The sequence below is a fragment of the Lathyrus oleraceus genome, chromosome 6 (assembly GCF_024323335.1).
Source record: "Lathyrus oleraceus cultivar Zhongwan6 chromosome 6, CAAS_Psat_ZW6_1.0, whole genome shotgun sequence".
NCBI lineage: Eukaryota > Viridiplantae > Streptophyta > Magnoliopsida > Fabales > Fabaceae > Lathyrus > Lathyrus oleraceus.
Genome location: NC_066584.1, coordinates 35,083,285 through 35,108,658, shown reverse-complemented (window position 1 = coordinate 35,108,658; position 25,374 = coordinate 35,083,285). Strand labels below are relative to the sequence as shown.

At 34.0% G+C, this 25,374-nt stretch overlaps 3 protein-coding genes and 1 pseudogene across 5 annotated transcripts; 2 read left to right on the top strand and 2 right to left on the bottom strand.

Annotated features, from left to right (window-relative positions):
* The first annotated feature begins 8,657 nt into the window (after positions 1–8,657).
* LOC127091623 (uncharacterized) lies at positions 8,658–11,918 on the top strand. Its single transcript, XM_051030309.1, has 3 exons — positions 8,658–9,138; positions 10,718–10,821; positions 11,341–11,918. Exons 1-3 carry the CDS (start codon positions 8,989–8,991, stop codon positions 11,726–11,728), a joined length of 642 nt encoding a protein of 213 aa, XP_050886266.1. The 5' UTR covers positions 8,658–8,988; the 3' UTR covers positions 11,729–11,918.
* A 422-nt stretch (positions 11,919–12,340) lies between these two features.
* Positions 12,341–14,058, bottom strand: LOC127091622 (pentatricopeptide repeat-containing protein At2g30780). 3 transcript variants are annotated; one of them, XM_051030307.1, is made up of 3 exons: positions 13,732–14,058; positions 13,491–13,644; positions 12,341–13,355 (listed from the first exon to the last, which is right to left on the bottom strand). In XM_051030307.1, the coding sequence occupies exons 1-3, from the start codon at positions 13,987–13,989 to the stop codon at positions 12,646–12,648; spliced, it is 1,122 nt and encodes a 373-aa protein (XP_050886264.1). In that variant the 5' UTR covers positions 13,990–14,058; the 3' UTR covers positions 12,341–12,645. The 3 variants fall into 3 exon arrangements, with proteins under 3 accessions (XP_050886264.1, XP_050886265.1, XP_050886263.1); XM_051030308.1 differs by having other exon boundaries at positions 12,341–13,340; XM_051030306.1 differs by having other exon boundaries at positions 12,341–13,644.
* Positions 14,059–21,079: 7,021 nt separating this feature from the next.
* Positions 21,080–22,446, bottom strand: LOC127093864 (uncharacterized; annotated as a pseudogene).
* A 1,945-nt stretch (positions 22,447–24,391) lies between these two features.
* LOC127093863 (uncharacterized) lies at positions 24,392–24,769 on the top strand. The gene has a single exon (XM_051032762.1). It carries the CDS (start codon positions 24,392–24,394, stop codon positions 24,767–24,769), a length of 378 nt encoding a protein of 125 aa, XP_050888719.1.
* The last annotated feature ends 605 nt before the right edge of the window (positions 24,770–25,374 follow it).

The window sequence follows — 25,374 nt, the reverse complement described above, 5'->3', positions numbered from 1 at the left end:
GCCCGAGAAACTTGGGCTCCACTAGCGAGCTTTGAATCAGACATGGCAAAAGTTGACTGTATGACATAGGGATTGGATCGAGAGGAGCATTCCTTCTTTCCAGATTGTTTCGAGGCCTATGCTGGTTCAGATGCTGATTCTGATATCCTTGACCACGAGATCTTTGATTTGTATGAGGAACGGTCCATGGTTGCTTTGATGGTGCTCTAGGCCTTGTCGGTTTCCTATAAGGATAACGTGGTGTTGGAAATGGTGATTGCTGAGAAGGTGAAGAACCATAAGGTCTGGCTGGTGCATCGTGAGAATACCCAACATTTGCCATGACTCCATTTATTTCACTATCCTCTTCCTTTTGGGAATCGCTGAGGGATTCTGTCTCGCTAGCTTGGTTGCTCGAGGAACCTTGGATTCTTCCACTTTTTAGGGCGCTCTCGACGCGTTCTTCAATTGTCACTAAGTGAGCGAAGTCTGATATTGCGCTGCTAATCATCCATTCGAAGTAAGGGATTTGTAAGGCATCCCTGAATAATCCCATCAATTCTTTGTCTAAGAGTGGTGGTTCAACGCGAGCCGCTAACTCTCTCCACCTTTGGGCATACCCCCTGAAGGATTCGTTACTTTCCTTAGATAAGGCTCTCAACTGCATGCGATCGGGAGCCATGTCCAAATTATATTTGTATTGCTTCAAGAAGGCGTTAGCTAGGACCGACCATGATTGGATACGACTCATTTCTAACTTCATGTACCAACTCAATGATGCCCCAGTCAAACTATCCTGAAAACAGTGAATCATTAGCTTATCATCATGGGCATGAGAGGTCATTTTTCGGCAAAACATCACCAAATGGTGCTTCGGACAGCTATCCCCTTTGTACATCTCAAATTCTGGTACTTTGAATTTTGCGGGTACAACCAAGCCAGGTACTAAATACATGTCTAAAGCATTCAGTTCAAGAGTATTTTTTCCTTCCATGGCCTTGAGTCTTTTCTCTAACACGCGACATCTTTTAGCAATCTCATTATCTTGGTCGTTTAGTATTAACCCCCAGGCTTGTTCCATGTGAATCTGACACAGAGAATGCAAAACTGTGATACTCAACAACATCCTGATGTGAGGAATCTTGAATAATACGACGTTCTTGTACAATAGAGTTATTAACTGGGGTTCGCAGAAGCTGAGGTTGGGTAGGACCATTTACTGGAGCTGGAATAACATTCTCTACGACTGCAGTCTGCTGAATGTTGTCCTCCATTTTTTCTAAAGCTATCATAGCCTTCACAAGTTGGTCTATCTGGTTTTTCATCGAGTCAACATCTCCTCTTAATGCAATGTGACTTTGCTCCAATGGATCCATGGTTTTTTCAAGAGCTACTTTAAGTCTGATATAAGTGTCGGGAAATCAACTGCAGGTTATGGACGAAGGATGGATGAGTTTTTTTTTGTATTTATTTTTTGGGTGAAAAATTATATATGCAATGCATGGCGATTGCAGATGCAACGATACGTGTATGAGTGTAGTGACATGTTCAGGATCACAAGTTCAAAGTGTTTTTAGATAGATCTGAATAACGGGTAAATAACTGGTATCTCTGGTTAATGTAACCCCAGGGGTAGGCTCTACAGTTGGTAGGTTCCTAGAGTCACAGATATTTCTTGAGAACGTCACTGTCGTGACGTAGACTCGTCGGACAATAATATCCTTAAGAAGATCTCGTCTAGGTGAGGTCTTCGTATTGTCCCAACAAGGAAGGACCCATGGGGATTCTACTACACGACTCTCGAGTCCAAGGTTCTAACAAGGTTCTCAGAGTCATAGATCGAGGTTGGAAATATTACTGTAAGATAGTAATACGTCCAAGGGATCTCATATGATTGGGGCTTTCGTATTAACCCAACAAGTCTGAAACTTCGTAGGTTAATATTACATAACCGCCAGATATAGTGGGTTAAAAGGTCCATAGAGTCATTGATCCAACTTGAGAATACTATCGTCGTGACGAAGACTCGTCGGGCAATAATATCTCAAGAGAATCTCCTCTAGGAGGGGTCTTCGTATCTTCCCAACAAGAAAGACTCCTTGTGGGCGTCCACTATGCAACCACCAACTTAAACTTACGGTTTTTCTCAGACTCGGATAGAGAGCCTATCTCACAAAGTATCACCAACCAAAGAACCTTGATAATACATAGCCAATAAAATATCATACAATAATTATGACAACATAATAATAACAGAATAAATAATAAAAAGATAAACAAAATTAACACACAATACATCAATTGAACTAAATTAGGCTTCACTCTCTTTTGCTTGGAGTTGTCCCCAACAGAGTCGCCATCTGTCGCATCTCGAAAAATACGATTCCTCGCGATGGTCACGGAAAAATTTAATGTTCGAACAGAGTCGCCACCGAACTTTATTTATCCCAACAAAGGAATAGGAAAATATCGATAAAACCTTTAGGAAATGGAATAATGGTCGTCGCAACCATATTCGGGTTCAGGAGTGGATTACGTAAGGGGAAGGTATTAGCACCCCTTATGTCCGTTGTACTCAACGGGAACCTTTTAGTTCTAATTTGAGCTTCGAGTGTTAATTTATGTTTGTTTGTTATCTTTGGGTTATAAAATATTAAAAATAGAAATGGATGGGAACCTCAAAAAATGAAAGGGGAAGTTTTTTTATTAGTTTGCTCGCAAAGATACAACAATCTCCTGCCTACGTATCCTTATGGCGTAATAGGGAAATTAGAGCATTCGTAGTTCGGGGAACTACGGTTGGTTGGTGTCTTTTACCAAACAGCTGTTTAGATCGCGTTCTAAAGGCTAAACGCTGGCTTGTCTACTCTCGGCGGAGGCTTAAACACTAGTTTGTTGTGCGCATTAGAAAGGAGTAAACAATGTTCTTTCTGAAAAGAGTTTTGATCACACGAGGGTGACAAGTTGGATTAATGTGTTGGATGTTTTGTTTGACTGGTTTCGATCGCATGAGGGCGAGAAAGGATAAACTTGATAGGTTAAGATATTTTTGGTTGAATGACGATTACTTGGATAGTCGAGTAAGACAACTCGTATCCTAATAACCGAGAAAGGGGATAGAAGACTCTAAACCACTCTCTGTTTCATCTGAGTATTTACGAAAATAAGGTTGTATATGGTTGACGTATTTTAGAATGAACGACAAGTACTTGAATAACTGAGTAAGACAACTCATATCCAAGCATTTGAGAAGAGGAGTTGAAAGCTCAAAACCATCTCCCTTTTCGTATAGTTAAGAAAGCGATTTGATTAAGTTGTATTTGCGGAAAAATGTCAATTGTTCGACTGACCGAGTAAGAGAACTCGTATTCGTCCAATTGAGGAGTGAAGTTGAAAACTCAAAGTCAACTCCTTTTTCATTCAACTTATTGTAAAAAATGTTTTGATTTAATCGGGGTACTTCAATTGAGTTTGAGAGAAAATACCCGACGTTGGATCGAGGTTTTAAATTTGTGTTTTGAATGAAGTGAATTTATTTAATGTATTGCTCTTCTATTCGATAAAAATCGAATAGGTGTCATTGTCAGAAAACCCAAGAGTAAGCTATGTGAGGTTGATGGCGATACTTTAAAAGCGATCGACTTATAAGTGTGTTTTGAATTGATTTGGAAAAGGCGCACTCGATATTGACCAAGGTTTATATTTACATGTGCATATGAATTGAATTAAGAAAATCGTCTTGAAATGAGATTGCTTATGAATTTTAGCTTATGCAACGTGAGTGCAAAGTAACCAACAGGAAATTAAAGGGTCTCATTGTAAGGTAGCCCAAGAGAAAGCCTTTTGTGTGCAAAAGTGACCTATGCTAAACAAAGGATAATGGTCTTACAAACATGTTCCCATAAGGTGGTGCCATGATGCCATTCTTACAACATGCATGTAAGTTTCAGATGAAAATCCAAGTGTTTACAATGTATCACAAAGAGTAAAGGAAGGTTTCCAAGCAAAGGTCCTAAGATGAAATCCTCTAAGTCCAAGTTGATTAAGAGTGGAGTGAAAATTTTTGGTCTTTATCATTTTATCATGTTTTTGTTATTTTTAATGTATGATGACAATAAAATAAATAACAAGTAAATAAACATGCATGATGAGTTTGTACAATGATGATGATAATGAGTACTTAAATGTAAATTACAAGGTAATGACATAAAAGTAAATCACAAGATAAAGAATGGTAATATCACAATAATAATGGTTAGTGAATGTAAATGAACAATAAAATAAATTGCAAGGAATTAAAGTGCAATAATGTAAATGTTAGAAGTTAATAGTTAGTAGAATAACAATAAGCAAATGGATTAGCAAGTTAATATGGAGAATATGGTTTCATGTATGCATCAAATGAGTCAAATATGGGTGAAATAGAGGCAATATATCAATGCCTCAAAGTATCATGAATGATTTATTGATCAACCATTAATAGGTTTGAAACATTGAAGATTTAATCAACTTTAAACAACCATGGTCATGATCTAATAGAACTCATCAACCAAATAAATGTAACAACAAGTCAACAATAAATATTAAATGACAACAAGAAACAATGTAAAGGAAACGGTTTCATCTATGTACCAAATGATCCAAACATGGTTAAAATAGAGGCAACCTATTAATGCCTCGAAGTATCATGAAGGATCTATTGATCAATCATTAATAGGTTTGAAACATTGAAGGTTTTATCAACTCTAAACAACCATAACCATGATTTAATAGATCTTATCAACCAATAAATATAAACGATAACAAGAAACAAAGTTTGATTGAAAATGGTGGATAAAAAGTAGTAAGAGCAAAAAATCCCCAAAAGGGTGTAAACCCAATAAAAACCACTTGTCTCAAAGTTGACTCAAATCTCTCTCAAAACACAACCCAAGAGTAAAAAGTCATTTTCAAACACAAAGCAAAATCAAAAAATGTCAAGGAGTTTGAGTCCAAAATATTACCAAGATTGTGGTGTCAAAACTAGGTTGTTGTTGTGTTTGGGTTTGAGAGTGAAGCAAAAAGCTTGGAAGAGAGTGGTTGTGGTTGTTGTGGTAGGAAAATGGAAGAGAAGGAAGGTGTATGTTTATGTGGTGGTGGTGAATGATTATGTAAGTGAAGGTTAGAAGTTTACTACTGTTGTTGTTGTGTGGAAATGTTGGATTTTTACATGGTGGTTGGGTGGTTCAAAGAAGGAAAGGGGGTTTGAGTGAGTTATGGTTTAGGTTGAAAAGAGGGAGCTTGAAGGTGATTTGGTCAGAGGTTTTGTGGCCTTCAAGCTTGAAAAATGAGTTGGGATAGTGCTTTATTTATAGGGGAAGCAAATGGGTTAAAGTGGGTAAACCAAAGGGTCCTATGTGTAAAAAACAGAGCTATTTCTGTTGTCTGCGCATGTGTAATCGGTTACCCTGATTAGGGTAATCGATTACATAGTCCCAAAATGGCCACAAAATCAGTTTTTGGTCTGGGTAATCGGTTACCCTGATTAGGGTAATCGGTTACCCATATTTTTTTTTTGAAATAATGAATGTATGCATGTGCAGCAGGGTCATGGATCAGATGAAAATTGTATCGGGGTAGGGACAAAATTGGGGTATGACACCAACAAACCACTTAATTCATCGAGTCTAAGTTATCTAAATTCATCATTAATCTTTGTCTTTTGAACACTTCGACCTGCACACCTTTTGCGATGATATCTATAATCTTATTCTCAGTTCTGCAGTGTTCCAAGTATAACTTCCCATTTGTTATTTGCTCTCAAAGATAATGGAACCTTGTTTTGATGTGCTTGCTTCTTTCATGAGATGTTAGATTCTTCGCCAGATTGATAGCAAGCATGCTGTCGATATTCATGGTAATTTCTCCATGATCCTTCCCTGTAATTTCTTCGACCAAATTCACCATCCGCGTTGTTTGGCATGCACATAGAGAAATAATTATGTACTTTGCTTCACACAATGACAATGCAACTATTGGTTCTTTTCTTGAGTTTCAAGCAACTGGTACACCACCTAGCATAAACAAAGAATCATTTGTGGATTTTCAATCCTCAACATCACTACGCCAACTTGAGTCGTTGTAGCCTACTAGCTTGCATTCTTTTCCTTCATCAGATGCAGGAAACAAAATGCCATGATCGAGAGTTCCTTTGAGATATCTTAAAATACTTTTCGTCGCTGCTAGATGTGATACCTTTGACTTTTTCATGAATCTACTCACCATAACTACATTGTATGCTAGATCAGGTCTTGTATGACAAATGTATCTTAATGACACAATAAGTATTATGTATTGTGTTTGGTCGATATCATCTTCTTCTGAGTCTTTCGATAGTTACAATCTTGGTTCAACAGGTGTCGAAGTCGAATTATAGCCTTCCATCTCAAATCTCTTGAGTATCTCAGTTGCCTATCTCCTTTTATGCATCATAAAAGCTCTACTACTCTTATAGAATTCAACTCCTTGTTAAGATCACATTTGAATTCTTTGATCTCTTTCTTGCAGGTACCTATTATCAACAAGTCATCGATATAGAGACATAATATACATAATTCATTATTGTTTCTTCTTACACATACTCCATGATCATTTATGAACTTTACAAAGTCTCTCTCCCTTAGAAAGCTTCCTATCTTATTATTCCCAGTTCTTGGAGCTTGTTTAAATCCATACATGACTTTATACAGTCTGTATACCTTTCTTTCTTCGTCTTGTTTCATAAATTCAACTTATTGTGCAACATAAACTTATTCATCTAAGGAACCATTCAGAAATGCACATTTCACATTCATCTGACACATATGTCGGTTGCTAATTTCCACCAGCTTTTAATTGAGATTATTAACTTTATTAATAATCTTTCTTGGCACATTTTTATTGGTCATATCTATCATGAGACAAATATTTATGTTGATTTTCTTGCTTCCTTATGCCTTTTAGAAGATTTCTCTTGGACCATTTTAGATTACCCTTCTCCTTTTTCGCGTCTTCTTTTACATATTGATGTTTTGAGGTCTTAACACCCTTCATTTTATTCGTTAGTTTTTCTTTGTTGGTAATTTTCTTATCACAAAAAGTGTTTCAACATTGTCAAATATTCTCTAATTAAATACTTAAACCTAAAATTTATTTTTATCTTCAAATAATCGATTAAATTTTGGTTACCTATTCACTTTTATTATGGAGGTTAGGACAAGAAATCGACATGGTAAAAAAATTATATGATGTTTTATAATGTTCAATGGATGTATTCACCATTACAATTTGTATATATTCGTGTTCAGAGTCGTCTCAAATTTTCGGAGGCTCTCTGTAGGTTAACTGCAGTTTAACCATGCCAAAACAAATAGAGACTCTATTTAATCACGACTTAACCTGGTCAATATTTTATGAGGCCTTATTTATCTATAATTTAATCATGACAAATTTGAGGTCTTGTTAAGTAGTCAGCCCTGCACGCCCTCAAAGACGATCATGTTCGTGTTAAATCTCAACACGAGGAAGTATCATTCTAGGATTCACTATCTTTTAGTTATTGCCATAATATAACTACAAAACCTTTGTAATTAATATTCCAATAATAGACAAAAATTACAAAAGCCACTTCGTGATATATTCAATCATAAACACTAACTACACGATTTATAAATTAGCTAAAGATCGACATGCTTTAATAGTCTCTATGATATAATTTAATGCCAAGTCTTGGTAACTTAACATCGATATTGGGTTGCACACGAGTCTCCTAAAAAAATTTCACAGTCTTGAGCAACAATACAATACAATCTCTACGTACGAATGTTTCTTGTCTTTGTATTATAATATTCAAAGAACTCTTTTTAGTGTGTAGCATACATACATATCTATTTATCTATAATAATCTTAAGAATTTATCTCAATTTGTGTTGATTCTTTGTATATAAACTTATCTCTCCAAAATAGTTTTAGATTCTTCTATTTTAAAAAAATTGAAAGTTAAAGTATGTTTCTATCATACTATTTATAACAAATAATACTCTAATAAAAGACTAATGGTTGGATTTAACATTTAATTTTAAAATCACATAGTAAAAACTTAAATACGATAGAATTCATAATAAATCATTATATAATAAAATTCATCGATCATATTTACAAAATATTTTAACTTAATTAAACTTTAATAAAAAATTAATAAAAACTAATTTATAACGGGTGTCTTAATCTAGTTATTATATTAAAAACAATTAATCAAAACATGTATCATAATTTTCAAACAATAAATTATAACAAACATAAAAAATGGTTATTAACTTATTGCAATAAAGAAGATGTCGGTGCTGAATGTACTTAAAATAGTCTTCGATTTCACACAAGAAAGAAGAACCCTAGGGAAGGAATCATGATAAAGGAATGTGAGAACATAAATTTTGGGGTGGAAGCAATTAGGGTTTTTTACATGGGTGTGGTAGAAAAAAGGTGGTGGTGTTTGTGTGATTGTGGATCTAGGTAACTTATATATAAAATCACAACAAAATGGGGTGAAAATTAAAAACGTAGGGTGAGGATAACAAAGGCCTTCATAACCCTAGGCCCCAAAAGAGTACACTGAAAAGTACATTTTTACCCCTACCAAGTAGATACATTTCCCATATTGCCACTAACAATGGAAGGAATTTCAACCTGAACTCCTCATTCTTCATCTTCACCTCTGACCCAATTTCATTCCTTTCTTCTTTTCTCAATGTCTTTGATCGAACGAAATCAAATGAGTTCCTCAAAATCAAGTTCAAGTAGAAACTCAAATCAATAGAGAAAAACCAAATTGTCATTCCTCAGAAATAAAAAGTCAGTTTACCCCCTTTAGCGGCGAATTTATGCTCGTTTGAGTGAATCAAGAAATAGGGGTTTTGTGATTTTCCATGATCAAGAACAGAAATACCCAATTTCTTAGTTCATTTGAATAGCCTTTTTGAATATTTTTTGAGTATGTTGAAGTTGTGGAGATGGTACCAAAAGTGTTTAGCTGTTCATCCTGTTAAGACACAGGTTATTAGCTCTGGATTCATCTGGGGTGCTGGCGATGTTGCTGCTCAGTGTGTTACTCACTACACAGCCCAGAAGCGTACTACAGTTGAGGTAGGTTTTGTAAAATTGGAAAACGATTTTTGTTTTTGGAAAATGGGTGTGTTTCATTTTGCATGTGATTGTTGAATTGGTGATGGTTTCGTTTCAGTTTTGTTGTTGAATTGAAATGGTAACTTGCATTTCTGTTGTTGAGTTGGTGGGGTTGGAAGCTCTGGTGAAAGGGTTTGAGATCATATAACTTAAATGTGGGTGTTTTGTTCTTGCCTTTACAATTTGATTTTGTTTTTAAGTTAGGAAAATGAGTGGGGATTTTCAATGTTTTCATGTCACACTCACAGGGTAATGGGGTTTTGTAGGTCATAGAGAGCTGTGTAGCACCAACACCTCTGAAAAAGGTGTGTCGGTACCGACACCGACACTTGTGATCACGTTTAATTTATTTGTTTTTTCAAATTATTACTGGTGTCAACATGTCAGTGTAGTGTTTCTGGTTTCCGTGCTTCATAGATAGTAGAGTCTCTAAACTAAAAGTTAGGGTTTGTTTGGTTTAAACATGGGGAGGAGAGATTTATAATGAGATGTCTTGTTTGCTTGAGAAGAGGGAATGGTTTTCAATGGAGTAGAGTTGATAATTTACATTTGAAACTCTATAACACTCATGTGTTTTTAGTGGAAGGTTATTATAGTCAATGAATTGTTATTTTAGTATTCCTTTAGGGTATGGTTCATAGAATATAGAAAAAGGAAGAGAATAAGTGGTCACGGACAAACAAACAAACAACCCTAGCGCAATGTGTTTTTTGGTTTGCATTCCCTCCCAAATACGATTTTTCAATTCTTTACTCCTATATAATTCTTACTGCCCCTATCTTAACTTCTTTTTCTCTGATTTTCGGCACTCTTTATCTTGTTTGAAGACAATGCTTTCTTTTTGGTCTCCATACCTCATACTCTCTCTCTCTCTACTTGCTGCTCTGTTGTGTTATTGTTGCTCTCTTTGACTATGTTAGCTTTTTCTTCTTCTTTGTCTTATGTGTCTTTAAAATGTTGTTTTTTTATTGATCATCTATCTAATGGTTCATAATAAGATTCAATTCATAATTCGGAACTAAGGATATCCAATTCACAGTCAGAATCAATATTTGGTAACCTTGATGCTATGGATTTAAATTATTATACCGAATTTGGAGAAGATTGCAGGATAATGCAGCCTATATGGCCACAATTGGTCTTTAAATACTCGATGCTCTTTGAAAATTTTGGTGTTGTAAAATTGTATAGAAGCATTTGATTTATTTGTGACTATACTCTAGAGAAATTTCACTTTTTCATTCCTCCAAATATAGTAAGACAAATGGTATTCACTGTTTTTTCTGGCTTTGGTGAAGCTGCAAAAGACATGTTTTTAAAAGATGATATGCTGGAAACATTTTAGAAATTCAACTGATTAGTATTTATTTAAAATCCTCAATTGTGGATTAACATGTTGTATATCTTTGTTCTTCACATAATTTTGGCACTTTTTTCGATGGCGTTTAGTATATGATTATGTGACACTTTTTTTGATGGCGTTTAGTATATGATTATGTGACCCATCTAATAATCTTATTTCCCTTTTGTTTATTAACAGTCTCACTCAGAGGATGACAATAGAGAATTCAAGATCAACTGGAAACGGGTGTCTACTACCAGCTTGTTTGGATTAGCATTTGTTGGCCCTGTTGGCCACTTCTGGTAAAAAGCATCATCTTTTTAAAATTATTTTGGATGATTATTCATTGGTGATGTTACTGTGGAAGCTTTCTTTCTTGGCTTATTTTCAGATCCTGAATGAGGATTAGTTTCCTGGATGGCTTTGAAAAGTTTTTTAAGTTGCTTTTCTGAAGCAGTAATTTTTATTCTTATTATATATTTTCTTAATCTCATTAGTAGAAGTTATTGTCCATATAAAATGATGTTCAAAGATGCATTCTAGCGGTATAGCTTTCTAAACAATTAACCGACATTTTCCGCGATTAACAACACTGCTTCTAGCAGTTGTTCTTCTACTCGTTCAAATATTTATAGTTGCAGTCTTAGCGTGGTGGATAAGAAAATGAAAGACTTTTTATATGCATGTTTCCTTATATACTGTATGGTTTAATTCTCTCCGTTTGGAGGAGAGAGGTGATAGCAAGCAAGTTCTATTTATTCTGTAATCAAACAAACCAAACTTATCAAATCTCCTTGTTCTAATTATATTAACCATTACAGGTATGAAGGTTTGGATCGGTTTATAAGATTAAGACTCCTGCTTAAGCCCAATTCCTTCCGCTTCGTTGCTGCCAAAGTTGCCGCAGATGGATTTCTCTTTGGACCGCTGGATTTACTTGTGTTTTTTACTTACATGGGTTTTTCTACTGGAAAGAGTGTTCCTCAAATAAAAGAAGACGTGAAGAGAGACTTTCTCCCAGCCTTGGTTTTGGAAGGAGGCATATGGCCAATTGTTCAGGTTGCGAATTTTCGTTATGTACCTGTAAGGTATCAGCTCCTTTACGTCAACTTCTTCTGCTTGTTGGATAGCTGTTTCTTGTCTTGGGTTGAGCAACAACAGGACGCCCCATGGAAAGATTGGATAAAGTCGCTGCTACCTCTGAAGTAATCGAGTCGCTTTCAAATCTCTCTTAATCGAGCCTTTCCTGTGGTTTTCATTTCTGAAAACAAGTGACTAGATTAGAATTTCAATTCTGGAAGTGATGGAATTGCTTTTTCACATGATATGATTTATGATTTCATCTTAAATACGAGTTGACACCATTTCCATTGAATAAACCAGTCACATTTGCTCATTACTCTTGTGCATCCTAGTTTTACTAATCTATTTTGCAGGATTTGTATCTATTACAAGTTATGTTGATATTCGACTTCAACAAAAATGTTTGGTTTGGTGAAAATAGTGATTCATTTCTTCTCAAATAACTTTTTGCTATATAAAAATTCAGTTGATTTTGTCTCTTTTTGGTCTTAACTCTGAATCTTTTGGGATAGGTTTGGATTTATGCTTATCATTCCTTTATGATAAGAATAAAAAGAAGATTGATGGGGAATGAATCCCGTAATATTGAAATTTTAAAACTTTCTTTCTCTTTTCTTATAAGAATCGTTTGTATCAAAATTGATTTGGTTTATAATCTCTATTTGATTAAAGTGATTAAAAATAATTGATTTAGGAAGAAAAAACTACAATGTACTTTGGATCCAACTTGCTTTGAAATAAAATATTCAAACATTAACCATTTGATTTCAAAGACAATTGTAATCTATTCAATTTGCAAAATCGTGTTCTTTCAAAATCATATTTGTCAAACATGAATCTAAACTCATAAAACAATTGCAATCACAATTAACATCAACCTTGATTCCTACACATAATGCGCCACGCCAATCTAAGTGGTTCTGTAGCATAAAGAAACCTTATTTTGACAAAATAACCTTTCCTCAATCCCGTTGTTACTTTGATTGCAGCCTGGTATAGAAGTTGAGGAGATGAATGGAGTTCATCTGTCATCACAAAAGCTGTTACGCTAATCCCACAGATTTCATGTCCAACAACACTAAATCAACCTTTTCATGCAAGTTTGCTCTTCTATAACCAGATATCAACAAATCGAAAGTTGATCTCGTAAGCACATAAGAATTCTTTATACATTCCAAGAATATGTCTAACCTATCATAAGCTTCCTTCCTAAAGTATGAGCAGATAACCTTTTCAACATCATCTGAACTTGGGAACGACATCCCTTGTTTCAACATTCTACCAACAGATAACTCTACATCGTCCAATCTATCTAACACGGCATACATCCTTAAAATCCCACAATGAATTTGCAAGAGGACACCAGAATCAACCAGATACTTTGTCATCGTTTCAAGTAACTCCTCCATCTTCTCCACTCGCTCTTGTTCATGATACAATGCTATTAACATCTCAACCATGGTTTCACTGATTTCCCATCCGTTATCTAGCACAAGCTTAACAAACTCCTCCACCCGACATAAACTCTTTTGCTCACAACGCCCTTTAAGCATACTTTCGAGTATGGTTCCATTGGGTATAATTTCAGAAACCATCATTTCTTCAAAAACTGTATCAGCAATCTCAAACTTTTTTGAATAAACACAACCCGTCAAAACCAATTCAAACATTCGAAGATCAGAACCAAGTCCAGCAGCCTTCTTAGCCGAGTACCAAGCTAATATGGCATCAACATTCCCTGACTTAGAAAATGCTGAAATGAAGTTATCATAAGTGCGAAAATCAGGTTTACACCTCTCAGAACTCTCCATGATCTCAAATAAACTATATGCTGTAACAATGTCACCGGAAAACAAGCATACATTTATAAGTGAATTGAAAACCATACTCGTCGGTTTAACTCCAACAGCTTCCATAGAACTAAAAACATGCATCCCTAGTTTCACATTCTTCGCCTTTCCACATAGAAAGATGAGATCAGAGAAAAAACTATGATCTTTTACATTTTGTTTTAGCGATTTCTCCAGAATCCATTCCAAAACCTGAAAATTCAATAAGAAATTGAGAATTTGATATAATCACAAACTCAGAACTAAAAATTGAATGAGGAAAAGATGATTAGTGATTACCAAGTTTTGTTTTTGAGAAGAAGAAGGGGATAGAGAGGTGATAAGAAAGTCCAATGAAAGTAGTGAGGTGGGAAGGGAGGGAAATTCATGATCCAGCGTCGTTTTGATGCGTGAATCTGGGAGGTGAAGCAATTTGAGGAGAAGAGGATTCGAATTCGAAGTTGAAGATGAATTGGAGTGTTGACGGAAGAAGAAATTGTGTGGTGTTCTTCTGTAACTCTTTCTCGCTATGCACGAAACCCTAATTCTGAATGCCATTTCTTCATTTCAGTTCAATCAGAGTTGAGTTTAAGTTCAGTTCATAATTAACAGAGAAGACTGAAAAAGTTATTTTTTTTAAAAGTGATTTTTTTTAAAAGTGATTTTACTAAATATAAAAATTAAATAAATTACTAAATCAAATAAAATTACTTCAATTTAAACAAAAACAATAAAACAAGTAGAGTAAAAGGTAAAACATCAAAAATATATTTTTGAGGAGATTTAAATTCAATCGAATCATACTCATTTTAATAATATTTAGAAGATGCTTTGTATAATAGTTAGATTGGATAAATATGATTGATCTCACACTTTTAATTTTGATTGATTCATGAGAGATTTGGCTTTAAAAAAAGGTAAATAAATAAAGATTACGAGACTTATGATAAATTATTATGTTTACATTAACGAGGATATCTATCTCAACAAATTGGAAAATTCAAGATATTTGTTGTTTTACGCCATAATTATTTTTAGGATAATGTTAACTTGTGCCCCAATGACACATGTTAAGCTATTCATAAATAGAAAATTTATATTGAAAAAAATAATAAAAATACTAATTATAAAATTTTGATAATGACCATGCACAAGTTTCAAGAAAATATTTTTACAATTAGTTCTTAACATGTGCCCCTAAGGCACAAGATAGCATTACCCTTATTTTTAATAGTTGTAATTTTCAGGGCTTTTTTAATTTGTACTTGTTTGCATATCATTGAGAACACATAATGAGATTAATAAGTGTTTCTTAGGAATTTTACCCATCGATAAATTATAGTTACCAACTTCGACTTATCCATTATAATTAGTATTGGCCGATGCAATTCTCACTGGTCCAAATAGATTAATAGGTAAGATCTCTAATGGTCTGGAAGAGAAAACAATATGTTTAGATCAAAAAGAAGTTTCTATAAATTGTTCTTTTTGATATTTCTCACAAAGAGCGTTTGATTGATATTTTAGATTAGAGACATAAATTAAAGCTTGTTAATCTTAGAGATCAATCTCAAACTAGTGTGTTCTAATCCTTTGCACCAGAATCATTACTCTTTTTTCACTAACATAATGCTTCCACTTATTATTTTTTAAGGTTAGATAACTTGATTTTAAAAATATTTTTTCCACTTGTTCCACTAATTAGGACAAAGTCATCTTTTTGACCGATGACCTTATAAGACATTTAATTAAAGAAAACATCAAAATCAATATTGCTTAATTGACTCATGTTTAATATATTATGCATTGGTCCTTCAACTGTTATTGATAGAAAGAAGGAAGCAATTATGTTTTGTGTTTGTGTTAAATTTTATTATCTTGCCCTTTTGAATTCCTCCATGTGTTTTAAGCATCCATTGTTTATGTATCAAGAATGATATTTTAACTTGGTTGCTATATAGATCCCATCTTCATCATTATTATCATATTTTGTGTCATTGAGTTCCATGCTAAGGGATGTTGAGGCCATTAGTGTGAGTTCCACGCTAAGAGATGTTGAGGCCATTAGTGCAACATTAGCATGTTCGCCTTCTTTGTCAGATGATTCATAATATTGATGTCATGTGCAAAGAAGACCTTTCTTATTTCCTTCAAATACATTCTTCATGTATCTCTCATTCTCACGCTTGGGACATTCATATCTAAAATGACCATGTTCTTTTCATTCATAAAAAAAAATACATTCTTGTTGATTTCCTTGTTGTCTCTTGGATCCTCAGAATATATGAAATTCTTGTTGGGAAACTGTTTCTTCCTTCTGGCCCCTAGACGACATTTATGCGTTGACGTTAAAAGCTCGTTGTCTCCTGATATTTTTGCATGATCTTCATCTTCTGGCTCTTTAGCTTGCATAGCCTTGATTTTTTCTTTTAGATTTTAAAGCAATAAAGTTTGGATTTCTTTGGGGTTCATCTTTGTACATATTTATCTCATAACTTCTATGAGAGTTAATAAGGTATTCATTATCTAAGTTGTTTAGATTCCTTACTTCTTCAATAGTTGTTACATTTTTTGTTCAATTTCATTGGCAGTTACTTAACGATTTTCTTGACATGGTCATCAATAGTATAACTTTTATTCAACATTGTGAGGCTAAAGATTAAAGTTTGAAATCTACAAAACATGGTCTACATGTTTTCATATTCTTTCATTTTGAACATCTCATACTTCTTTATTAATGCATTCACTTTGGATTTTTTCACTCGTTTGTTTCCTTATAGTTCAAATAGAGTAAGCCAAAGATAGTTTTTGTTGATTCAATTCACCAATCTTATCATACTCCTTGAAAGAAATGGAAGTTATAAGAATGTTTTTGGCTTTATGATACAATTTACAAATTTTCTTTTGAGCATCATCCATAGCAAAAGGATCAACATTATTTCGTTAAGCATTTTTAGAATGTTCACAAACATCACATATTAGCTTTCATAATTTAGCTATTGAGATATAAAGAAGCTACGAAGCTTATATTTTGGAAATTTCTTAATGCACTCTATATGTTTCTTAGCCACCACGTGAAAATAATTAAATGCCCCCAGATTTCGAAGATGGATCTCCTAACATATCCATGTCTCAATTAAAGTTAAAATATTTCGGAGGTGCATCTTCGAAATAATGTCGGAGATACATCTCCAAAATGCTATGGAGCTTAAATCGCGTCAGAACTCTTCCTCTTCCTCATTTCTCATTTTTCTCAAAAACACTTCAAACTCTCTCAAATTTATTCTCATCAACAAGTTCAAAACCAAACAACAAATCTCAAAAGAACTTCAACCAACATCAGAAACATCATTTAACACTAAAGCAAAGTTTAAATTTGTATATTTTTTATGTTTTGGATTTTTTTTGAGTATTTGTGTAAATTAGTATAAATTGATTATTAAGGTTAGAAATGAGTAAAAGTTGCATTTGTGATAGTTTAGACATAGTGTAACACGTTTCTTGGCTGAAAAGGATGATAAAAACTTTTTTTGTGATTTCATGTGCACATTGGTGCCATTGACGCAGTCTGTGTTGCAAAAGTTTCGGAGATGTATCTTCGAAAATTTTCAATGTTTAACTTTCCCAATAACCGAAGATGCATCTCCATGATTTTTTTTGTGTTTTTTGTTTTGATTTTCTTGTTGTAGTGTTGCTTGTTTGCACTAATTGTTTGGTTTACTTTATCTTTCTGACATTATGGCTAAATGACACGATAGAGTGAGGCACGAGAGAGTTGTATAACATGCATCAGTGTGAAGGGAGAAAAGTCAAGCTTCAGAGGCTCATGTTCCCTCTGGCCAGGGAGAGGCATATGCTTTTAGGGTTTGTGTTTCTCCTCATGATTCTTCATCTTATTCTTCCCGTAGGAGAAGGATTTCACCTGCGGACGCATCTCTCCCTCCATCCTCATCTAGACGCCATGTTTCACCTATTCAAGTGCTAGAGATACCTGATTCACCGGTGGTACCGGAGGCACCTCCTATTGGTGATATTGTTAATGCTTCTGTGCTAGTGCCACCTCCTACTGTTGAGCCAGTACCACCTCCGGATAGTGAGGTTGCTCAGGATGTTGAGCTAAAGGCATTTGAAGGAGGCCCTGTAAAGTTTCCATTATTGCCTTTGTACCTAGACCATACTGCCAGACATTTTTGGGACAAAGAAGTAGTATTAGTTGGATTCATCATTTTTAATTTATGTTTATTTTAATTGACAATTTCTGACATTTATTTTTATTCTATGCAGGATCGTGATCCGCTGAAGTTTATTAACCATTGGCGAAAGATTATTGGCTTGCCTTAGCCGAATGAGGATTGGTTTCAGGAAGCTTTGTCTCTCTTTGGGATGAATTACTTGTGTATGACCAGTTATACTTCAGTCAACCACAAAATGCTTAATGCATTTGTGGAGAGATGTCACTCATAGACCTCATCATTTCACCTCTCGCTTGGTGAGATGTCTATCACACTCGACAATGTCTTGTGTTTGCTACATCTTTCGATTATGGGGAGACTCCTAGATCATGGAAGGATTACCAAAGACGAGGAACTCAAGATGATGGTAGACTATCTAAGAGCTGACCCAATGGAGGCGAATAAGGAGTTGGATAGGACCAGGGGGCTCATGCTATGTTTGAATACCTCAAAAAAGGTATATACATAGGAGCTCCAAAGAGCACATCGGGATACCTATGATGACAGGCAGGTGAGGCTCTAAATAGCGTATGTTATGAGAGCATACCTGTTATATTTGGTTGGCACTATGATTTTTATGGACAAGAGTGCCACTTATACATATGTCATCTACCTACGGTACTTCCAGGATTTCGAGTTGATCCATGAGTACAATTGGGGACCGCTTGTATGGTCCACTTGTACTCAAAGTTATAAGATGAATGTAAATGGAAGACGAAGCAGGTCACATACATCATCACATTACTGACGGTAATATTTATTGGTATTTTAATCTGTTGTGTCATTTTTATTTCATTTTTACAACGCTATTACTTATGATTCGTGAGTTCCAAACTTTTCAAGCTTGAATCCTCCAGCGCATCTCTGGTTGGGCGAGTGTACTAACTTACCACAAGGATATGTCGCGTGGTATTTCATTTTCCTTGCTTAGAGGGAATTTAGCGAATATACATTTATAATGTATCTTGACTGCTTGGTTGCCAAGGAGATGCACTTCAACAATTATGTCGATCACTGCGAGACGCATTTGATGATATAATCTTATACTCATGATGGTTGGCCTACAGATCACGTCTCACTATTCCTCATATGCTCAAGCGTGTCCCGTGGAAGTTCAGCTATACTCAGACCATTCCAAGACACCCTATTGTATATGCTCCTGCTGCTTTGACACATAGACAAATGGATGACATGTTTGATGATTATGAGAGTCATCTAGTAACGTAGGAAGCACAAAGTACCATAGCCTCGAGCGACTAGAGCTACGTGGAAAGGTACATCATGTGGTTCTTCAGGGTGTCACATTTGTATATGGTGCAAGCTGCTCCAGGAGACCCATTGAGGTCAGCTCATCAGGAGATGGTAGAGGATGACCATAGACAGTTAGATCATTTTGATGATATCTGGCATAAATGTTGTTGCATTGTGGAGATTGTGCATGCATAAATTGACATAGTTATCTTCCTTGATGGGTCTGATATGAGGAAGGTCCTAGATGCCATCATGACAGAGGCATGAGGGGCATTGATGTACCAGAGACAACATCGAATGGTGGGGGTGATTGATGGCTGAGGAACCTGAGAAGGAAGTTGAGATGTAGTCTGACATACACAGTAATGCAATAATATATAGTAATTGTACTACGGATTGTATTATATCTTCACCTCTGACTACTTTATCATTGTATTCGACTTTATTTATATATGACATTCATTTTTTGCATATGGATTATATGATTTAAATCTTCATCTGAATACTCAAAAATACAGTACAATATTCATTATTATGTTCTGATAGATTACAGAGATACATCTCTGAAAAATAAATAGAGATGCATATCCAGAATTTTTAACGTCAACCCCATCAACCTTGATTCCTTCACACAATTTAAACTCAAAAAACAATTACAATCACAATTTAACATCAACTTCATCAACCTTGATTCCTTCACACAATGTGCCACGTCGATCTAAGTGGTTCTATAGCATAAAGGAACCTTACTTTGACAAAATAACCTATCCTTAATCCCATTGTCACTTTGATTGCGACCTGGTATAGAAGTTGAGGAAATGAATAGAGTTCATGTTGTTGGTGTAAGCCCTAGAGGCCAATACTTTTGGTACTTGTATTGAATTATTTATTAGTAATAAAAGGATTTTTCTTTATTATGTTTGTTTAATAAAGTCCCTAGAATAGCTAGTCCGTTTAATGTATCAAGTGTGACTTAATCATGAGAACCCATTAAACATAAGGACAATATTCTTAAAGTATCTGTAGTCGAGCTTTATTGTGAAGTGGGATAACATTAAAGCATAAAACTATTATGTATGTAGACTGATGATCACATCTCATGGATAAGGAGTTATCAAGTCTTAAACATAGGTATGAATATTAAGAATAATATTTACACTGGATTGACCCGCTATGAGAATACTATATAGAATGTTATGCAAAGTGTCATAAGTTATTCTCATGGTGATAATGGTGTATATCACCCTTCGACCTGAAACCACTATGGACCCTAGATGTAGAGTCGAGTGCCTTATTGTTGATCAAACATTGTCCGTAACTGGATGACCATAAAGACAGTTGATGGGTACTCCACGAAACATGCTGAGAAACATGAGTGACCTAAATGGAATTTGCCCGTCCTGCGTAACAAGATAAATGTCTACGGGCCCAATATTGAACTGGACAAGGATGACACGGTCTACGCCTTGTGTTCAATATAGACATAAGGGAAAAAGGGTAGTTGTACACATAAGTATTATCACAAAAGGATTTGTCAGATCACATGACATTTTCGTGTCTTGGGTAGCAGTGTTGTGTTGCTAGATATCGCTCACTGTTTATTATATTAAATACGTGATTTAATATAATTTCTAATGTCGCAAAAACCTACAAAGTCACACACAAAAGGACGGAATGATGAGAGATAGAATAAATAAGAACACTGTAAGGTACGGTGCACTGAAGTGAATTGTAGAACATCGTAAGGTACGGTGTACTTAAGTAGAATACGAAATATGGTAAGGTACCACGCGCTTAAGTGATTTTGGCATATCATAAGATATGGGCCACATACACTTAAGTGGGATTTTTAGTTTGCAACCCACACAAGTGGTTCTATAAATAGAACCCTTATGCAGAAGCATTTGTTCATTTGAAATTTCGTTTCTCTCTCTCTCTCTCTCTCTCTCTCTCTCTCTCTCTCTCTCACTCACTCAAAGCCTTCATTCGTAGCAGCTAGCACTGAGATTGAAGGAATTTGTTCGTGTGGACTGAGTAGAGGCGTTGTCACCATTCAATGTTCACTGATCATGCCCATTTGTAAGGATCACTAAATGAGAAATTTGTTTAAATTCCGTTGCGTTTTGGATCGCTATTCTCCTTCACATGTGTCATCACAAACGTTTTTATGCTAATCCCATTGATTTCAGGTCCAATAACACTAAATCAACCTTTTCATGCAAGTTTGCTCTTCTATAACCAAATATCAATAAATCGAAAGTTGATCTCGTAAGAACATGAGAATTCTTTATACATTCCAAGAATATGTCTAACATATCATAAGCCTCCTTCCTAAAGTATGAGCAGATAACCTTTTCAACATCATCTGAACTTGCGAACGACATCACTTGTTTCAACATTCTACCAACAAATAACTCTACATCGTCCAATCTATCTAACAAGACATGCATCCTTAAAATCCCACAATGAATTTGCAAGAGGACACTAGAATCAACCAGTAACTTTATCATTGTTTCAAGTAACTCCTCCATCTTTTCCACTCGCTTTTGTTCATGACACAATACTATCAACATCTCAACCATGGTTTCACTGATTTCCCACATGTTATCTAGCATGAACCTAACAAACTCCTTACCTCGACACAAACTCTTTTGCTCACAACACCCTTTAAGCATACTTTCGAGTATGGTTCCATTAGGTATAATTTCAGAAACCATCATTTCTTCAAAAACTCTATCAGCAATCTCAAACTTTTTTGCATCAACACAACCCATCAAAACTAATTCAAATATTCGAAGATCATAACCAAGTCCAACAGCCTTCTTAGCCAAATACCAATCTAACATGGCATCAACATTCCCTGACTTAGAAAATGATGAAATAAAGTTATCATAAGTGCGAAAATCAGGTTTACACCTTTCAAAACTCTCCATGATCTCAAATAAACCATATGTTGTAACAATGTCACCGAAAAACAAGCATACATTTATAAGTGAATTGAAAACCATACTCGTCGATTTAACTCCAACAACTGCCATGGAACTAAAAATGTGCATCCATAGTTTCACATTTTTCACCTTTCCACATAGAAAGATGAGATCAGAGAAAAAAAATATGATCTTTTAAATTTCCTTGTAGCGATTTCTCCAGAATCCATTCCAAAACCTGAAAAATTCCATAAGAATTTGAGAAATTGATATAATCACAAATTCAAAACTAATAAATGAATGAGGAAAAGATGATTAGTGATTACCAAGTTTTGTTTTTGAGAAAAAGAAGAGGATATAAAGGTGATAAGAAAGTTCAATGAGAGTAATGAGGTGGGAAGAGAGGGAAATTCATGATCCAACATCGTTTTCATGTTAGAATCTGGGAGGTGAAGCAATTTGAGGAGAAAGGGATTCAAATTCGAAGTTGAAGAGGAATTGGAGTGTTGACGGAAGAAGAAATTGTGGGGATTTGGGGAGAAGATGTGTGGTGTTCTTCTGTAACTCTTTCTCGCTATGTATGAAACTATAATTGTCATTGCCATCACAGTTGAGTTTAAGTTCAACTTACAATTAACAGAGAAGACTGAAAAAGTGTTTTATTTTTTTAAAGTGAGTTTACTAAATATAGGGCCAGTTTGTTTTAGCTTTAAAAAAATAGATTTTTTCTTTGTATTTCTGAAAATGGATTTTACAAAAATGTTTTTCAAAATATTACAAGTTTTTCTAAATTTATTTTTTATAAATTAAAAGATTGAATTGTTCATTGTATAACATAAATATACATTATTGAAGATCAAAACATAGTCAAAATTACAATTTTAAAAAAAAATTGTATCTCAAAAATGATTTTTAGAAAAAGCTATTTGAAATAGCTTCAAAATTAAGTGATTTTTTGAAATTTTGATATCAAAAAAAGTTTCGATAAAATGATAAAATACCTAAAATAACATTTTAAAAATAACTATTCAAACAAAATTTTCATTTGAAGCTTTTATCAAAAGTTTCTTTGTAAATTTTTTTTACACTAAAATATATAACACTATAAAAATCATTTTTAAAAAAAGCCAAAACAAACGGGCCCATAATAATTAAAATAAACTACTAATCAAATAAAATTACTTCAATTTGAAAAAAGAAAAGAAATATAATTCAACAATAGTTACATTTGTGTGTTGTGATATTTTTTAGAATAAATAGAGGTGTATTATGATTCATTTTTTCCACATCTCTTCTCATTATATTGCAAACATAGTTTGTCTTCGTCGCTGCAAAGGAAAAGTGATTTATTTGAGAGACAAACCTCCAATGGAGATGCTCTTTTATAACATTTGTAGTTTTAAACAATTATAAAATCCCGTTTTTCTATAAATTATTTATATTAATTAATTATAATTTTATGTGTGTGTCAAATTATTATTTGTTTGATAATTAAGATTTGTTATGGCAAAAAGGATGGGTGCAGACTCGACCCTCTTTATGTGCAGGCAATGCTTTAGCATTGGGCCTCGCAATTATAGGAGCCCACATTTTTTTTATTATTGAATATAAATTAAATATTGGAAAAAACCTTCTCTCCACCACTATAACAAAACCTTCGTCGCACCACTGTAACAAAACGGTGCACAACCGCTCCACCAATTTACGACGACGTCGACGGAGATACGGAAAAACGAAAAACGACGCCATACTTCTTTTTTCTTTTCAATCCTCTTCTCTAGACTCTATCGGGTTTGTTTTCTTGAATCACTTTCTTTCCATTTATTTGAAAAATTGTTTACTTTTTGTTTTGATTTTGTTTTGAAGGTAGAAAAAGAGAGTAATTTTAATTGGAATAAGTTGAATATTTAAATTGATTTTGAAGGTAGAAAAAGAGAGTAATTGTAATTGTAAAGATCTGCATATGAAAAAAAATTGCTAAGATTTTTTTTATATACATATGTGGAAATCTGCATATAAACTATGATGATCTGCATATTTTTTTTGGTCTAACACTGTAGTACAATAATACTAATTGGATTTGGATATTATTATATTAATAAATTGGTGGAGCTTGTTAAAAAAACAAAAATGAATGGTCTGCACCGTAGTATTAATTGGATTTGATTTGACACGGTAGTATTTTGAAGATCTCACATTAAAAATAATTAGTGTAGTACTACCATTTTATATTTTGAATGAGTATATTTGGATAGTTATTTTTTACAAAAAGAAAAAGAAAGTGATACAGTATCGATATTTTATTTTATGAATGAACTCATATTATATTAAATATTATTATATTAGTTTACTTTTTTAAACTAATTTTTAATGACTAATTTTCAATGTTTTTTTTTTCTGATTAATGTATAATTTCCTTTATTTAAATGTAATTGATTTTCTATTAATTTAATGTAGGGACACAATTTCACAACATGAATATTAGTAGATCATTAGCGGATACAAAAGAAATAGTGAGATATTCCAGATTTTTTTACTAGGTCTCCTAAGATGCCTCATAAGAATAGGAAGTATGGATCTGGAAATGATAAGCATAAGAAAAAGAAAAAAATTGAAGAGTTAATTCAATCTCAAGTAGGAGCTCTTGATAAATTTTTAATCAAAGAACCACAAATTTCAAATGAAAGTCATTATGTTGATAATATTGATGTTGAAATTATTGATAGTATGCCCATTGAAAATGACAATCTTGATAGTGTGTCTTTTGAAAATGATAATCTTGATAGTGTGCCCATTGTTGATGAAATTAGTGATGATGATGATGATAATCTTGAAGAAATTAATAATGATGATGATAATGTTGATTATGATATATTTGATCCAAGAATTTGGGATCATCTTCAACCTAAAAGAGACCCTATATTGTGAAAGGTCCTAGAGATAGTTTGAATAAACACTTTACGGCTAATTTGTATACCAGAGCTTTAGCAAATGGAGAGATGTGTGATAGAGATTGGCTTATTTATTTGAAAGCGCTTGATAAATTATTTTGTTTTTGCTGTAAAGTTTTTAAAAATGGGATTTGTAGGGGACAATATCAAATTAGGGTTATAGTGATTAGGTACATGTTAGTGCAAGAGTTAAAGAGTACGAGTTAGACATGGAACATGTTAAAAATATGACTATTTGGTATGAGTATCGTCAAAGACTGCACAAATTTCAAACTATTGATAAAATGACTCAAAGATTAATTGAGAAAGAAAATGATCACTGAAAAATATTTTAAAAAGAGTTATTTCAATAGTAAAGTTTCTTGCTAAACATAACTTGCCCTTTCGTGCTTCTAAGGAGAAATTGTACGAAGATAACAATGACAACTTTTTGGGTTTGATTGAAATGTTAGCTGAATATGACCCAATCATCCAAGAACATCTTAGACGTGTTACAACTCAAAAAGTTCACATTCATTATCTTGGGCATAAAATACAAAATGAGTTGATTTCATTACTTGGTTCTGCGATTAAAATTGAAAT

Coding starts and splice junctions, on each gene's coding strand:
- LOC127091623 (XM_051030309.1), top strand. CDS start 8,989: ATGTTGAAGTTGTGGAGATGGTACCAAAAGTGTTTAGCTGTTCATCCT. Junction 9,139..10,717: donor AGAAGCGTACTACAGTTGAG/GTAGGTTTTGTA, acceptor GTTTATTAACAG/TCTCACTCAGAGGATGACAA. Junction 10,822..11,340: donor GGCCCTGTTGGCCACTTCTG/GTAAAAAGCATC, acceptor TAACCATTACAG/GTATGAAGGTTTGGATCGGT.
- LOC127091622 (XM_051030306.1), bottom strand. CDS start 13,989: ATGGCATTCAGAATTAGGGTTTCGTGCATAGCGAGAAAGAGTTACAGA. Junction 13,645..13,731: donor CTTCTCAAAAACAAAACTTG/GTAATCACTAAT, acceptor TTGAATTTTCAG/GTTTTGGAATGGATTCTGGA.
- LOC127093863 (XM_051032762.1), top strand. CDS start 24,392: ATGCCTCATAAGAATAGGAAGTATGGATCTGGAAATGATAAGCATAAG.